Source organism: Ruditapes philippinarum, unplaced genomic scaffold (assembly GCF_026571515.1).
Source record: "Ruditapes philippinarum isolate M1 unplaced genomic scaffold, ASM2657151v2 ctg713_1_1_1_1, whole genome shotgun sequence".
In the NCBI taxonomy this organism is placed as follows: Eukaryota; Metazoa; Mollusca; class Bivalvia; order Venerida; family Veneridae; genus Ruditapes; species Ruditapes philippinarum.
In genome coordinates, this window is record NW_026864226.1 from 293,699 (window position 1) to 309,948 (window position 16,250).

A 16,250-nucleotide genomic window follows, 5' to 3' on the forward strand; every position below is an offset into this window, starting at 1 on the left:
GCCATAGTAATTTTGAACTTGGCATTCATATTTTAAGCTGATAAGATATTAGGATCTGATAATAACATTGATAATTGTTATGATATTGAACAGAACCAGAACGTATAATTGGCGATTGTAAGTAAACTTTTACACAGTCATATGCAAAATTATTGTCATAGTAACATAAAGAAATTCACTGGTGAAAAACAAAATTGCATCTATAAATATGACATTAAGATGGTCAGAGGACGCCGCCTTGTCGTCGGCAATCATATAAGAACTGATTACCTGTGTCTTCAGATATGAGTAGTGTTACTTTGTAATTAGCATTATTTTTTTAATTTATTATAATTAAACAAAAGTGTTACAAACTTTGCATATGACTGATAAGCACGTCCTTTTTTATACATGATTATGAAGGTTTATGTTTTATCATTTATAACAGATACTTGTCTCTATAGACAGCATGTGAAAATTTGCTTCATATTAGCATCGATTCAAAACTATTTATTAGAAAACTATGTTGTTTCTAAACTTTATAAATGTAGCTTAATTTTTCGTATTGCATCTAGAACTGATATAAGTTTTGTCCAACAGTTTCATAACAAAACAAGATAATATTTTTAAAATGAAATTATTCAGATATTCTATCATTTTATGATAAAATCCAAGACCCTTACAATCATATCATTTTTGTTTAACAAGAAGAACCTTGGTAACTTATTCATTCATTTGTATCCATTTAAACATGTTAAACTAGACGAGTATTTAGGTAATGTATTTGATGTCATTATAAGATGCATGGATTTCACTGTAGAACAAATTATCTTATGTAAATATGCTTGTTCAATAATGGAATGTAAAAGCATTTGTTGCACGTGTTGTACCATTTGCAAGGAATGACTGTCACGTGTTGAGAAAATGTTTTTGATGTTTCTAAAGTTGTAACTTACTTTTGTTTCAGATAACAATGGTAAAATAAATGCATATGTGTACTATTTCATAACATTTTAAAATTACTAAATAAACGTATGAATATAAGGGGTGTTTGAAAAGGACGGCCGTCTTTAACTTTTGTCATAAATATTGATGGGTGCTGTGTGTAGATATGACAAAATATAGTTCCTGAATGTAGCCCTGATTTTTGTCCTTAGATTAATAAGACAATTTCTATTGAAGAACGGACCTTAATTGATCTTGAAGAACCATGTTTACAGATATATAAAACATATGTAACATGGTTTGATAAAATTTGGTTACCTTTGATAACACCCCTGGTATATCTTCTGTTATATTCTTCGGATTTATCAGATATTTCTCAATTATTTAAACAAATTTCTGTATCTACTAATTTTACATATATTGGTTATTTCTCTCTTTTTTCTTTGGTTTCTACAACATGATAAGAATCATATATCAAAAGATGTTTTCAAATTATAAAGAACAGATTCAAGTTATTGCATGAATTATGGTTATAAGGTTTCTTATGGGAATATTTCTTTTATTACAAGTATTCTGAATTATAAAAAACGTGCATGCTGTGAACAAAAAGAATGAACAAATAATAAAAAACAATTACATATGTATTATATGGGTTACAATCTATTGAGTTAGCAAGCATGACTTGCAAATATATGTGACCTGTTCCATTTCGCATAATGTTAAGGTAATAAAATTATATCAATTTAGGGTGCATTGTTGTAGAATACTACACGGTTCAAATAAATCGCGTATGAATATAATCACCGAGTCGCGATTTGGTTTATTGACGTCATATGACGTGTAAGCGTACGTTTGTCTGTTCTTCGCATATATTGTGTAGTAATGCACTTCCCCTATATGTTAAATAGGGGAATGGTGTGACGCATGTAAGAGTTGATAATATTGCATTTGATAGAAACGATCCTCATAAAAGTTAATTTCCATGAAGACAAAGTATTTCCTGTACAATATTTTTGGCATGTCTTTGGTTTTTATTTCAAATGCTTGTTGTATAGTATTCTACAATACTAGTATACGTTTGATAATCATAACTTATATTTAGGTCATATTATACGCCATTTTAGTCTTAGTATTTACACATATGTTTGGTATATATGCATGTTGGGTCTCATATTCGAATGAACATGTAGTGTTGTATAGTTATCATTTATAGGGACTCAAAATAAAACATTTATAACCAATAAAAATATTATTTTAATTGTAAATACTTCATAAAAGACATTTACTCGTATTAATTAGCTTCTTGTTACTGTATACTTTACGAATCACGTCTGAAAACCGGGAAAAAAACTAGCTTTTTTAGATATGTGTTGATGCAATAAATAAAAACTGATCGTCAATTGAAGGGATTGTTTTTATTACCTTATTTTTCACCACCTTCATCCAAGCCAAATGATTTTTTCTTCTTACTATACAGAATTTTGGCAATTTCTTTAAGTGGTAATGTAGTTATTTGAAGTTAAATTGTGAAACAATTTTTGTTTTCATACATATTTAACAAGCACTCCCTTGTTTGTAACATTATTTAGACTGTATAAAAATATTGAACCTACTATTTGCAGGTGAATTAACTATTGATTGTAAAGACCCTGACGGTCTAGATGTTCCTGTTCACCTAACAGACAATTTCGACGGCACATACCGGCTAAAAGTAAATCCGGAAAAGCTTGGAAAACATATTCTAAGCATTAAACTAAATAAACATCACGTTTTTGGTATGTTTTTCAACTGTAGTAAATTTTCATTTCAGTGTTATATTGCTACTGGTCCTTCGAGATATTTGTTTCCAATTCTTTTAGTGTCGAAGATTGAATGCCACTTAAGACGGTGCTAGGGGGCTAGATATTTGTTGCACTTTTTATTATCTTTCATTAACAGAATAATAAAATCGAGTTTGAGATTATATTTTTGTTTTTTTATTTTATTGCTCTCAGGGAATCTACCGATTTCAGCAGTTTAATAATAATGCTATTTATTTTATGCGTTTCAGTGGATTACTGATTTATCCGTGAAAATTATATTTGATAATTTTGCAGACTCGGTTTGATTGAGTCTGTACATGAGGGATAATGAATAAGTGCAACACCCCTCACGCCCCCTAGCAACGGCTTGAGCGGTACTCAATTCTCAACACTTAATAGTGTTGGCATAAATAAGTTTTCTATTTTGCAATCATGCCATTTGCAGCAATATTAAAGCCAATCACCACAACACATTGGAGCTAAATTGAAACAATATAGCAATATCCTCTGAACTGAAAATTTCTATGGAGAGCAATGCGGAATATATGATTCCGTATACAGAACATACTAAAGTAGAATTCATTATGCTGACAAAGTCAAAAGAAAAGTTTCAATCACAATTTTGTGTTAAGCCGTATCAAATGTGCATTTCACATTTATAAATGATCAATTTCAGTACAAATAAATTTATTTACCAATTTCGACACAATGATTATTTCATTATAATGTCTCACTATCACGGAAATATTAATATTTACATATTGTTTTATTTTCCAGGAAGCCCATTTGCAATCGAGATACACCCGACTGCAAAACATGGTAAAGTTAAAGTATGGGGACCAGGTTTGGAAAATGGTGTGTTTCCAGAGTACCAAGGTCATTTTTTCGTAGATGCGACCGGTGCAGGGGGAGGTGAACTTCACGTGAGCGTTATGGGACTTAAAGGGTGAGTTGCACATGAGCGTTATAGGACTTAAAGGTGAGTTGCACGTGAGCGTTATGGGACTTTAAAGGTGAGTTGCACGTGAGCATTATGGGACTTAAAGGTGAGTTGCACGTGAGTGTTAGGGGACTTAAAGGTGAGTAAACTATTACAAGCACCTGTTCCATTGCGGTGTCTACTCTGCATTCGGGATTTTCTAATGTATTTATTATTGTTGCCTTTATTGTATAGGTTTTTTCTTCATCAAAGTATTTAATGTTTTTTTTTGTCCCTTGTGATTAAGGGGTTCCCTTTAATGGTTGGGGCAAAGGAATTGATGCCACCGTTTATCCCTGCGTGATCGTAAGAGTGGATTCGAATGACTGGAGTCTATCCATCTCTTAGTTCCATCAGGTGAGAAGGTTTTAACCCATGGTGTTGCTTTTAAGATTGTAACACCCGAGGGTACCCAAAATAATCTTTCCTATTTCGGCGCCATGTGACCCATACTGCGTTTGTGCGTCGTTAAATCAAACAAACAAACACTATTTATTGTTATTTGACAATGCTCTCCCGTTATTTAATAAGAATTAGTGCTTGTAATTCTATGGTCTGTCATTATTTATTCACGAAGTTTTAGTTTTGAATATTTTTTATTCCAGGAGCTTTCCATGTTGAAATGAAGAGGGCAAGCCAAAAAGACAAATTGTTTAATTGCTTGTACCACCCAGTCGAACCAGGAATGTACACAATAAACGTGCAATGGTCTGGTGAACATGTTAACGGAAGTCCATTCAAGGTGCTTGTTGCCAATAGTGAGATGGAATTAGTTGACTATGAAAGCAAGATAGAAAGGTATTCTGATTATTCAGTTTAAATTATTGCTCTGAATAATATGATTTGATTTAGCCTTGACTGTGCAGCAAAGTCTTTCAATTGTCCAAATATACGTCCGGTTGATAACCAAGTTCTGTGAATACATTAAAATAATAAACTGGTTGCGATCCGAGTAAAGCCTGATCCTTATATGGATCTACTTTTTATTACTGAGCCGCTACCGTTTTCTTATATATAATTTATTGTAATTAACTGCAATAAGATCTATAGTAATTTTTTTCTGGAATTTTTTAATATTTATTTTTTACCTCATCGTCTAAAGTTCAATTTTTGTAATCAACATTTTTTTCTATCTCCTTTTCCTCAATATCCATTTAAAGAAATCTAAGAATTATATCTTGCTTATCTGCTTATAACAAACATAAAGAAATTTATCCTTTATTGCATGGTTTTACATGTATAGCTTTTGTTCTTTAGGTCGAGGGACTCGTCATCAAGAAGCTCTGGAAAGCTCTCCCCATTAAATACCACTCATAACAGCATTATGTACTGACGTCATAGCACGTAATAGCACACGTCATAACACACGTCATCCTGCTGCATCTAATTTCGATAAAGGCAACGTAGAATCGTGTTCAAATACAACCGCCAAAATTTCATAAATATGGTGATGCAACTGGCAATACTCAACATGGGTTAAAATGTGTATAACCAGTCCTGTTGCAAAAATACAAAATATAAAGTATACAACACTATTCAAGTAGATTAGAAATAGGATAGAAATAACATACAAGCATCTCGTGTGAACAAGGGGTAATTCATAGCTTACTTAAGTTCATTTATCGCTTCAGTATATGCTTAACATATGATATTAAATATAAGAGGTACATGTGGAATTAGTGAATGGTCAAGGAGCACAGTCAATTACAAATGAAGAGAAGATTATCTACAAACAGCAAGATAGATTAACAACAGCGCTCTAAATTCAAAGGATGTCATAGCAACATTTTTTAATCGTATAAATAATAAGATTTCTTAAAAGCAGCCAAGCACGGAAAATAGAATATTGAAGACTAGAATTCAATCTGAAAACGTGTGAATGGAAGTCGCTCAATGTTACCATTTGATATTGTAATTTATGAATGCAACGAAAAACATAATTTCTACATCTTTTTTTCAAATATTTATTACAAGTCTTGAAAAAGACACCAAATGCTACCTCATGACTTGATTGTTTTCATGAAATCAACCGGATGTGCATGTATATATGTTGCTTTGTTGTTGTTGTTGTTTTTTTTTTGAACGCTTTGCAAGCTTCACATTAGTATTTGCACTTAACTATCGGCCCATTTTCCTCGTTGGTATTCACCTATGTTGTGACATAATATTCATTAAACTGTAATAAATGTATTTGGTCGTTAAATTCTAACATTGAAACTGTGACCCCCGATAAAGTTTGATATATTGTTAGATACGTGTATTTTTTATCGTTTTTGCCATTTTCTTATTTCATATTTACCAGCAATGTATATCGATTTGGTTTCCAACATGTTCATGCCTTTAGAATTCTTGCAACTATTACAAATGTAGTTTTGAACGATATGTAGTATTCAAGCTATCATGCCATTTTCAATGATTTAGTTAGGTAGTTTCTTTGTTCATTTTAAATTTGCAACAATTTCTTTTGACACTTGTCATTTTCCATTGAAACAAATGGGAATACAATTTTTTGAAACCAGTTGCTGAGTGAATTAGAAAACTTGCGCAATTTGTTTTCCTTTTTAGTATGTTCTTGGTTGGGTAATCGTTTTTGGAGAATGGTAGCTGTGTAATTATAAATGAGGTGGTTTTGTCATTAATTATTATATACATGTATCCTTTTGTTCGTGTATTTTTATGCTTCTTTGATATAAGACTGATTAATTATGTGTTTTTGTATGTATGTATGTTTATGTATTTTAATGTTAAATTCTTAGCCTACTGACAGCGACCACAACAACCTTTGCAAACAGCATCGTACCTCAGCGTCTTGTCAGGAACCAAGCTGTCCTAAACTTCAAAATGATGCAGACGAAATTTAAGCAGACGACATTACCCTCTAGGTAGCAGCGGGCTTAGAATTATTACTCTACAAGATGGTGCTGATAATAGTGTGTCTTATTATGATTTGCTGAATTTATGTTATGGTTTAGCCAAGTTTTAAATTTAGAACAGTCCACTTAAAGTGTAAGGGATTTCAATATCAAAATACAAAAACTGAGTTACTAATAGTATAGAACCTGGTCTGATTGCTCGGACGTGATAGTTGGCCTTGCTCTATACTGGTGGCTAATGCTGATCACTTAAAATAGATTCAGGCAAGTTAATAGTTAATTATAGTTATAAATATATAAAGTAATTGGGTAGTTATAATGTTTATTAGTATTGTACATCAAAGATCTGAGAAGCAAAATTATTACAAAAAGACAAGCTCTTCTTTAGAAACATTTATTAAATTATGTTTACAGTCATAAAGGAAAACATTTATTTTCTCCTTATGTTTACTTTAAAGCAATGATTTCATGTATCATAAAAGTTAAAGTCCTCCTTTTATCATTTCATTTTGCAAATTTATTTACATGTGGGTAGAGCAATGATTTACAATATCTTTGTTGTTGAGCGTTGACAAATATATAACAGTTATACATGTATATATATTTATATAGACCAATGTATGAAAATTATAAATACATGTATAGATATGGTATATAATAATTTGTATAGGAATAAAATGTATGCTATTTTATTATCAAAATGCTGAATTTAATAAAAGTTATGAAAAACATATAGTGATTAGTTCTGTTTAACTACCAATGAATGTTAAATAAATGCATCTTTACTTTTAAGTCGGTTCCATGAGACCCATTTATGACATTTTATGGTGTAACTAAATAGCTTCCTGTCATGCAAATTTGAAACTCATCTAATGAAGTATCATATAAGTAGTCCAATGATTTCGCAATAACGCTTTGCCACAAGGACCAATAATAACATACCAATTAAATTGCCCCCTGACAAAAAATATTGTTATTTCATGTATCTATGTTTATATTTTATGAGTGTCATCATACTAATTAAAGAAATCTTTAACTGAGTACATCGTCGTCATATAACAGTCATAAATCATTTACGTTTATGCTTCACAGAGCAGTAACTAAAGCGATGCCTGATAAAAGTACATAGGGTCATTACTCGTATACTGTCCAATGTAAGTACTGTTAAATGTAAGAATGGTCATTCCTGGGGCAATGATTTGATGTAGAGTACATTTCATACAATAATAACAAAGGCAATACACTAGGTACGAGAGTACGAACTCCGGTATTTTCCCGTGTTAAAACGTTTACGACATTTGCAGTTCTCAACGAAGCACTACACAAGATACACAAAGTCATTATTCTAGGGTACTCCCGATTCAAAAGACATCATAAATGAGGCATGGCTTGTACGTTCGAATACTCACTGCATATGCTCTTTACATTTGATAAAAACGAGATTTTTATAAAAAAAAACATATAAGACCCCTAATGACACCCATTATTCCTGAAACTTAAGACTTCTTAAATTGTCACATTGGCGATATCTACATGTCGAGTCCAAGATTCCAAACCAAAACTTTCATCTTAAGAGACAAATTTTTAAATTCTACCAGTCAAGACTTACGTCCAAACCATATATTTGGACTGTACATCTGACATGATCTTTTCTACAGACATATCGACGAACCTAACGGACTGACATCTTATTGTTTTCATTTAAATGCAAACCCTATTTAGAGTAAATAGACATGCGCTTTGAAAATCTGGATAAAATGTGATCCAGCGGAATCTTTGATCACAACAAAATAACACGCCAGTTTACTGATTCGTATGTATCACAACCAGTTATCGTACCAGTGTGAATTTTAATAGTCGGAAGTCAGGTAATGCGTTTGATGCTCTTTTCCTTTTTGCCTGTAAAGCAATGCAACTCTTGTTCTTTGAAATAATCTGAAGGGAAATATGTTCGGTATATTAAACAAAAGACAATTATCATATATATCTTATTTCAAAATATTCAAGGAGGTCATAGCATAAACACATTTTACAAAAAACTTTTTTTAACAATTGAATATGTGGACCAATGTCACTTTAACAATGGAAAATGAAGTACAAATGTTCATAAATATAAGTGTCAAATATGATGACCATGGCTTGGTGAAACAATGATAAAAAATACATTCAGGCAAAAATGTAACCTTTGTATGTTTAATGTTAGATGATGGAGATGAATTTCAATTTTACTCTTGGGGTCATGATTTGAAGAAGCTTAGTCGAGGTCCATTAGATTATGTTGAATGCGAATACGGCTAGGCATTGCTGTTCGGAAGAGATAAATTGAACGATTTCCCCATATATCTCAATATAAAACTAAGGATCCCTGGGACGAAAGCGATCCAAGGAATAAATTTGTGAATGATCAATAACGGAATGTTTCATACAATATCAAAGCTCTAAGCCTTGTGGTATTGGAGAGGTTTTATTTCAAAATTACTTTTATAATTCATTGTTTCTATTCTGTTGTTTCAATTGGTTGCCATGGAAACCAGTTGATTTCTTCGTGGAATTCTTCCAGCAACTCTGTCCGTCACATAAGGTACAATCCTGGAAAGTACGGTTAAAATCTTTTTGAGACGGATTTTTGATGTTTTAACACTATATAATCAACATAACGGATACACAAAACAAACACCTACAAGTCATCTCAGATGCTGCTGTGATGTATAAAAACAATATGCAAAACATGAAAAAACAACATGCACATTCATGCACGTACACTAACACGTACACACGTACATTCAAGTGTCAAAATGTATTTATAGTAACATCAGTTACAACGCAAACTGAATTAAATTTACACTTTCAACGTTTTAGCATCAACATTCTCCCTAAATCATTAACATAAGTAACGCAATAGCCTATGTTCACGGAACATTTTTGAATATACTTTGGACAGTGTTTCTTTTTTATCATCAGTCCCTTCATGTACGGTGAAGGCTTCCACCAGCAGTCCTGTCTCTCTAAACATCATCTGGACTTCTATTTCCCCATACTTTACGCCGGAGCCCAAATTTACTGTAATTACATCAAGCTCCTTTATTTCATTTCTATCTGAATATTCTGGCTCTCTTTTTTCTGACTGTAGAATGTTCATAAGTATTTTTCCTTGATATGGGAAAACAGATCTATACCTCCAAAATCGTAGGTGACCGGTGTTGACTTTTTCACCTTTCATGAAGTATCTTCTGAACAAATGTTTGCTTACGTCTATATTTGACATCCTGAGTTGATGGTCAATGTTCTCGTCATGAAAACGACCACAGAAATTTACACCGTAAGTGAACGGACAATTTTCCACATGCTTTGTGAAATCATATACAATGGCTGCCTTTACGTGTACATAGTTGGCACAATTTTTGGAAACAATGACGGCTCCATCAAAGTTGCCAGTCATTGCATCTTTAATTTTATTATTTTCTAAAAGTGTTCCGAAAAAGATAATTGAATTTGCCCCCGACATTCTATGTTTGCTTAAAAGTGCCTTAATTAGAGAAGTATTCCCTGAAATACAATTTTCAAACACTGTTTTCAAAATACTGCTTTCAAAGCGTAGCTTGCTACCAACCATTGATACTTTTAATAGTTTGGAAAGGTTCTGTATTTCTTCCCCGATGTTTTTACCAGTTTTCCTTTCATAAAGATAACAGAGCAGCGAAGGTAGCATTAAAGTCATTGTCCTGTTTGACCATTTACTTGCAATCTCACGTGTAATCTCGTCAAGCCACATTGGATCTTTTTCGATAAATTCTTTATAAACACCCTGTCCAAATAATAAAGGGAAAACTTCAATGCATTCTGAGACACATTTTTTTAATCCCCATTCTCCGAGACGTTTATCGATTGTCCTGCATGTGCCATCCTCTAAACGTTCGTGAACGCTTACTTCAGCCTGGTCATCTGTAATATAGAACACAATATTATACATGTACATAAAAACATCATATTATCTTAGGTCTCAAGAAACGTTTATCAAGTCAATAACAAAACAAGGAGGCCATGGTGGCTTACCTGATTATTTGGGCTTTATCAATATTGTTAGCTATTTATAAAAAGCAGATAAAAAGTCGCAATCTTTCACTTATATTATCACTTTCATATCTGCACTTGAAATAGTGCAAATGTAGACAAAGTTGTTCCATATATGGACTTACCTCGATCCACGACAACTCATGTTCGATAATTTAAACAATTTTGTGGATAAATATCCATAATATTTAGGCTGAAAATAGTACATTTACAGTAATTACAAGGTTTTTTTTCAATATTTGAGCTCTTAGGCCTAGTTTTGTTTTTCCCAAGATGACCTATTTTCAATGCTAGATAATATCAAAACAACATTTTTTGACCATTTTTCAGGATATTTGGGCTGAAACATTTTTTTCTCCAGTTAACAATGATATTTACAGCTGTGTGACCTAGTTAATTACCCCAGATGTTCCATATTATTACAAGAGCTAGAAATCATTTATAAACAACCTTTTTAATCAATTTACCGGAAAAGTAGCCTCTACAATGATAGAAGAGTTTTCCGTATTTGGATTGCGTGACCTAGTTTTTGGACCCATATGACGACGACGACAGGCGATGGACGGCGAACATTCAACGATCCCTAAAGCTTACCATGTGTGTGCTAAAATATTGTATTACTTACGTGCTAATTCGGCAGTTAGAAATTTGTATCCTGGCTTCCAATAGTCATCTGGTAATTGACCAATTATTTCGTCTTGTGGTAAACTATACATCTCGCTGTACTTGATAATACTGGTTGCCTTAGATACAACTGATACATTATCTTTGTCTATTCCAGCCTAAGATAAAAATGATAATAAATTCATCTAATTTTCAAATCAAGTTTGAGTCAAAAGTGCCCTAATACTAAATTCCTTAAAAAAATTTCAGGCCCCACATGGGGTAACCCCATTTTTTCGCTTCGTCACATAACCATTTGTGGGTCGAAGCACATCCCACGGTGGTTTTACAATTATTATTTTCATACATATGAACGGTTATACCAGATGTGAAACCAATGTAATGAAAGAAAAAACAACAATTACAAAAAATCAAAAAGAAAACACACACACACAAAATAACAACAACAACAAAAAAACACAAAGAGACAAGGACGACACATGCATTCACACTCGCACTCATAACCGTATTTTTTAAGAAATAATTTCAAAAGCATCAACATTATATAAAATTTAAAGCATCTTATTTTGGCTTGAATTATTTCTCAATTACTTAAACTCAAAAACAGTACTTTTCAGTGTAGAAATTAGATTTTCTCAGCTGACATTTTTCTTTTTTAAAATAAAAAAAATAATTTTCTAAAAATACTCCAAACATTTTCAAACTTCGGTAATCTATTATTTATGATTGCTACCTCTTTATCAGTCTTGAGCTTTTGTGTTATAAAGTTTTTGGCTGCAATCATTGATAAAGAAAGATCAAGCATTTTTCACTGATAAATATACATTTTAAAGTATACTAAAAATAAATATTTTGCGATAGATAAATCATCCTTTGCATTATAGCCAAACATCATTTCTTTTATACCAAAAGATAAAAAAGGTGCTTCATTTATTTTAAGAAATTCATTTATAATTTTTTTGACAATTGGACACAGCCAAAATAGATGCTCAATGCTTTCAACATAAAGGACTTTCTTTATACTTAATTTTGTATAAAAGATAATTAATTCCAATAATTCTGTGTAAAATTCTTGTTTGCAACCATTGCAACTGGGCACATTTTGTAATTCTTAAAAGCATTTCGAATATAAGTTTCCATTCATTTTCACTAAAAGCTAAATTAAGGTTGTTTGTCCATTTTTCGATACTTGTTGGCTTTGATTTGTTTTTATTTAATATATCATAGAAAGGTTTTGCTCCATTTATGTCTGATTTAATATCTTTAAAGTATAGCGGTATGTCTGGGCCAATGCTTTTCTGTGGGATGTTTTAAATTACATTATATTTATTTAGAATTGCTTTACTGATAAAATCAAACCGTTGAAAATTAAGACATTGTATCTATTTATAAATTCATTATAAGATAAAAACTTTCCATCAGACATTAGGTGTTCTATGTTATGAACTCCAGCATCGAACCACGGTTTAAAATATACGCTTTTTGAACCAATTAATATGTTATTGTTATAAAAATAAAAGATGTTTTCCGAAAGAATGATTTTCGATTGGAATTAATTCAATAAAGCGTGAAAATGCTGTAAAAGTGTCCTTCCAAAAAAGAGTGTTTGTTTCTTTTGCAAGTTTATCAAAATAATGGTTTCCGCAGTGAAAAACCTTTTGCATATCTATTTTGTCGTAAAGAATTCTTTTCCAACTAGCATTTGAGATTATACTTATAAACCATTTTATTTTTAATGACATGATAAAGGCAGAAATATTTATCATCTACAAGCAGCCCTCATCATAGATTTTTACAAAAACGGAAGACTTAATTTTTACATTTCCTTGCCAAATAAAGTCACTAAACATTGTATTTAATACACTGATTACATCTTCAGAAGGGTTTGGTATTGATGTCAAAATGAGATTAAATGACAACAATTTTACCTATTGGTGTGAGAATTCTTCTTTTCCAATTTTGAATAAAATTTCGGATATTTTCTATTCTTTCGCTATAGTTTAAATCTATTATTTTACTTAAGTCAACATGAAAATGTATGCCTAACATTTTAAATTGAAGTTGATTCCAAGACAATTTCCATTTGTTTTTAGACTGTTTTAAGAATATTTCATTTTTCCTATCCACACAACCTTAGTTTTATCAAAATTAACATGAAGTCCCGATAGTTGTGCAAAATCTGACAAGATTTCCAAAGATTTATTTAAAGACGCACTTGATACATCCAAAATCATTGTTGTGTCATCTGCAAATTGTGACAATTTAGGTTCTACATTGTTAATGTTTATTCCTTTAAAATCTTATCATTTCTTATTTTTAAAGCTAGAACTTCAGCACATAATACAAAAATATATCATGAAAGAGGATCTCCTTGTCGGCAGCCTCTACCTATTTTTACAAAATTTGATAAAAACCCACATTGATTAACAGCAGAAGTTGCATCTTTATATAAAGTATCAAACCATTTTTTTATTGACGGACCAAAGTTAAAAAAGAAAGGGTATTCTGTACAAATGACCAAGAGAGTGAATCAAAATATTTTTTCAAAATCTGTTAAAAGGAAAAGTCCAGGAACGTTATTTTCTTCAGTATACTGCATGATATCATAGATAAGACGGGTATTTTCTCCAATATATCTTCCTTTGATGAAACCTGTGTGATCTTGATTTATAAGTTTATCTAGAGTAAGTTTTATTCGATTCGCTACGCAACCTGAAGCACTTTTGTATACGGTATTAAGAAGTGTTATAGGTCTCCAATTTTTCACGAATTGTTTTGGTTTATTTTCTTTTGGAATACATGTTATTACACCTTGTGTTTGGGTCACTGACAATTTATTTGAAGTATAAGCATCATTGATAGCTCTTACCACAAAAGGACCTAAATTTTTCCAGAATACCTTATAAAAATCTGCACTAAAGCCTGATGTCCCCGGGCTTTTATTATTTGCCATATTTTGTAAAACTTTACTAGCTTCTTCATAACTTATATAGCCTTCTAATACATTGGATTCCGATTCACTTAAAACCGGTGCTTCTATATTTTCCACAAATTGTAAAAAATGATCATTTGCATCATATGACGACTTTTTGCTGAAAAGAGTTCTATAAAAATCTTCAATTTCTTTTAATATTAACTTTTGATCATTAAGAATACTACCGTCATATTTTTTAATCTTATGTATAGTCTTAGTTATATAACTATGTTTTTCTAAACCGCAACAAAAATTTGAAGGTTTTTCTCCTTCTTACGTCCATTTTGCTCTTGACCTTATAAGATAATCTTGAAGCTGAATATTTTTAAGTTCTTCTAAATAATTTTGCAATTCTTGCTATCGGTTAGTTTATCGTCTGACAAGTTTGATTCGATTTCATGTATTTCATTTATTATACTTTTTTCATCATTTCTTTCTTTTATCTTTAGATAACTGCCGTAAGATATAGCTGTCCCTCTCAGTTCCATTAAAAAAGTTTCTAAAAACAACTGATCGTTTATCGTAAACTGAATTTCATCATTTGGTATTTCCGATATATTTCAAGGTTTATATATATAGTAAAGAATAAAGTTTTTTTTTATATCAACTATTTTTGTCTGTATTTAATTCAAATAATCTATATCTTTTAAAAGGGAATTATTATGTTTCCAGAGACCTTTACCGTGTATAAAATCATTAAATTCATTAAAAATATTTGACTATTGACAACCTTTCTGATTTCACATTCTCTTACGAAAAATATCTTTTTGCGTAATATTCGTTTAACCAGTAGCATACACTTTAAAGTTACATTTAATAAATTTCATAAAAACAGAAATAGCGACATTTCATTAATAAACTGGGTTTCATATCGACTCCAGAAATCTTATTTTTTGTCCAGCCAACCAAAATGAGTTTTATAAGCATAAAAATGTGCAACCTCTATGTGGCGAATTCGGGAGTACATTCTCTGTTTGCATGAGAAACTCCGCCTTCAGATCATCCGTGCATCAATGTTACATCAACAAACATGACTATAAGTAGCTGTCCTAATTTAACGGTATATTTCCGCATTGTAACGGATATTTGCATACAAATTTTATCTGATTATTTTTTTTCTGAACCCCAGGCCTAGTACACCGTGAAACTTAAACGGTAAACATGTGTTTGAACAAAAAAATCTTATATTTGCTGTGTTCCGGATAGCAACTATAACTCTGTGACGTAGCGCATACACGAGCTGATTACAGTCTTCGTTTGCATGTTAAAATTCGTATACGAACTTTAGTGTTAACGTCGGGTTTTCCATTTAAAATCCTAATTTATGAACAATATTTGTTGAGATTTACAACGATACTGTTAAAGAGGTTAATGAAACTGTAGAATGCTTGGTTTTAAGGCCAGCGGCAAAAATATTTTTAAATATTTATTTAATGAAGATTTAAAGTAAATAAAACACGTTTCTGAAGTAACATTAAAAATCATACTAAACCTTTCCTGCAGCACTTTTCAACATTGATTGACATGTTGTGGATACGGTATCTGAGACAAGATATACTAGTTGAATTTCTTTTGCTCTATGAAAATAAAACCACGAAGAATGCAATGCAAAATTGATAAGATAACCAGTCAACGCTCGAAATAGGTCGCCAGCATTCATTGAATTGCCGTTGGTGGAAAATAGTTTTGTCGTATCAGTAAGCTGTAAATTAAGAAAAATCACTAAAAATCATTTAAACAATAAACTTAATACTACTTTCAAGAACGTATGTTTTGAATGCTCAAGTAGGCGGTTACTTACAATATTTAATCAATAATTCAATAGGCCATCAGGTGAGAGATTGAATGAAAATGCGACCTTTAAAGAATCATATTATACTAAAAACTTATATTTTTGTCAAAAGAAAGTGAAATAAGTCTCTTAAAATATTTGTGACTTATTTAGATTTTAAAACGATAAAAAATTATATGTCAATCATATCAGCAGAATATTTTATTGATAA

The 16,250-nt window shown here is 31.3% G+C and overlaps 3 protein-coding genes across 10 annotated transcripts in view; 2 read left to right on the forward strand and 1 right to left on the reverse strand.

Annotated features, from left to right (window-relative positions):
• The window catches only part of LOC132724877 (filamin-A-like), a 77,223-nt gene extending 73,532 nt beyond the window's left edge, over window positions 1-3,691 (forward strand). For all 7 annotated transcript variants that reach the window (XM_060709843.1, XM_060709846.1, XM_060709838.1 and 4 more), the window contains 2 exons: window positions 2,547-2,699; window positions 3,504-3,691. In XM_060709843.1, the coding sequence (XP_060565826.1) occupies window positions 2,547-2,699; window positions 3,504-3,676 (326 nt within the window). In that variant the 3' untranslated portion in view covers window positions 3,677-3,691. The remainder of the gene's footprint in view (window positions 1-2,546; window positions 2,700-3,503) is intronic.
• A 62-nt stretch (window positions 3,692-3,753) lies between these two features.
• Window positions 3,754-7,059, forward strand: LOC132724879 (filamin-A-like). Of its 2 annotated transcripts, none has more exons than XM_060709849.1 (3): window positions 3,754-3,772; window positions 4,311-4,503; window positions 4,963-7,059. In XM_060709849.1, the coding sequence occupies exons 1-3, from the start codon at window positions 3,760-3,762 to the stop codon at window positions 5,036-5,038; spliced, it is 282 nt and encodes a 93-aa protein (XP_060565832.1). In that variant the 5' UTR covers window positions 3,754-3,759; the 3' UTR covers window positions 5,039-7,059. The 2 variants fall into 2 exon arrangements, 1 of the variants encoding a protein (XP_060565832.1); XR_009624972.1 differs by lacking the exon at window positions 3,754-3,772 and adding an exon at window positions 3,795-3,805.
• Window positions 7,060-8,603: 1,544 nt separating this feature from the next.
• On the reverse strand, window positions 8,604-15,928 carry LOC132724902 (uncharacterized). The gene is made up of 3 exons (XM_060709888.1): window positions 15,740-15,928; window positions 11,275-11,431; window positions 8,604-10,520 (listed from the first exon to the last, which is right to left on the reverse strand). The coding sequence occupies exons 1-3, from the start codon at window positions 15,905-15,907 to the stop codon at window positions 9,460-9,462; spliced, it is 1,386 nt and encodes a 461-aa protein (XP_060565871.1). The 5' UTR covers window positions 15,908-15,928; the 3' UTR covers window positions 8,604-9,459.
• Window positions 15,929-16,250: the final 322 nt, after the last annotated feature.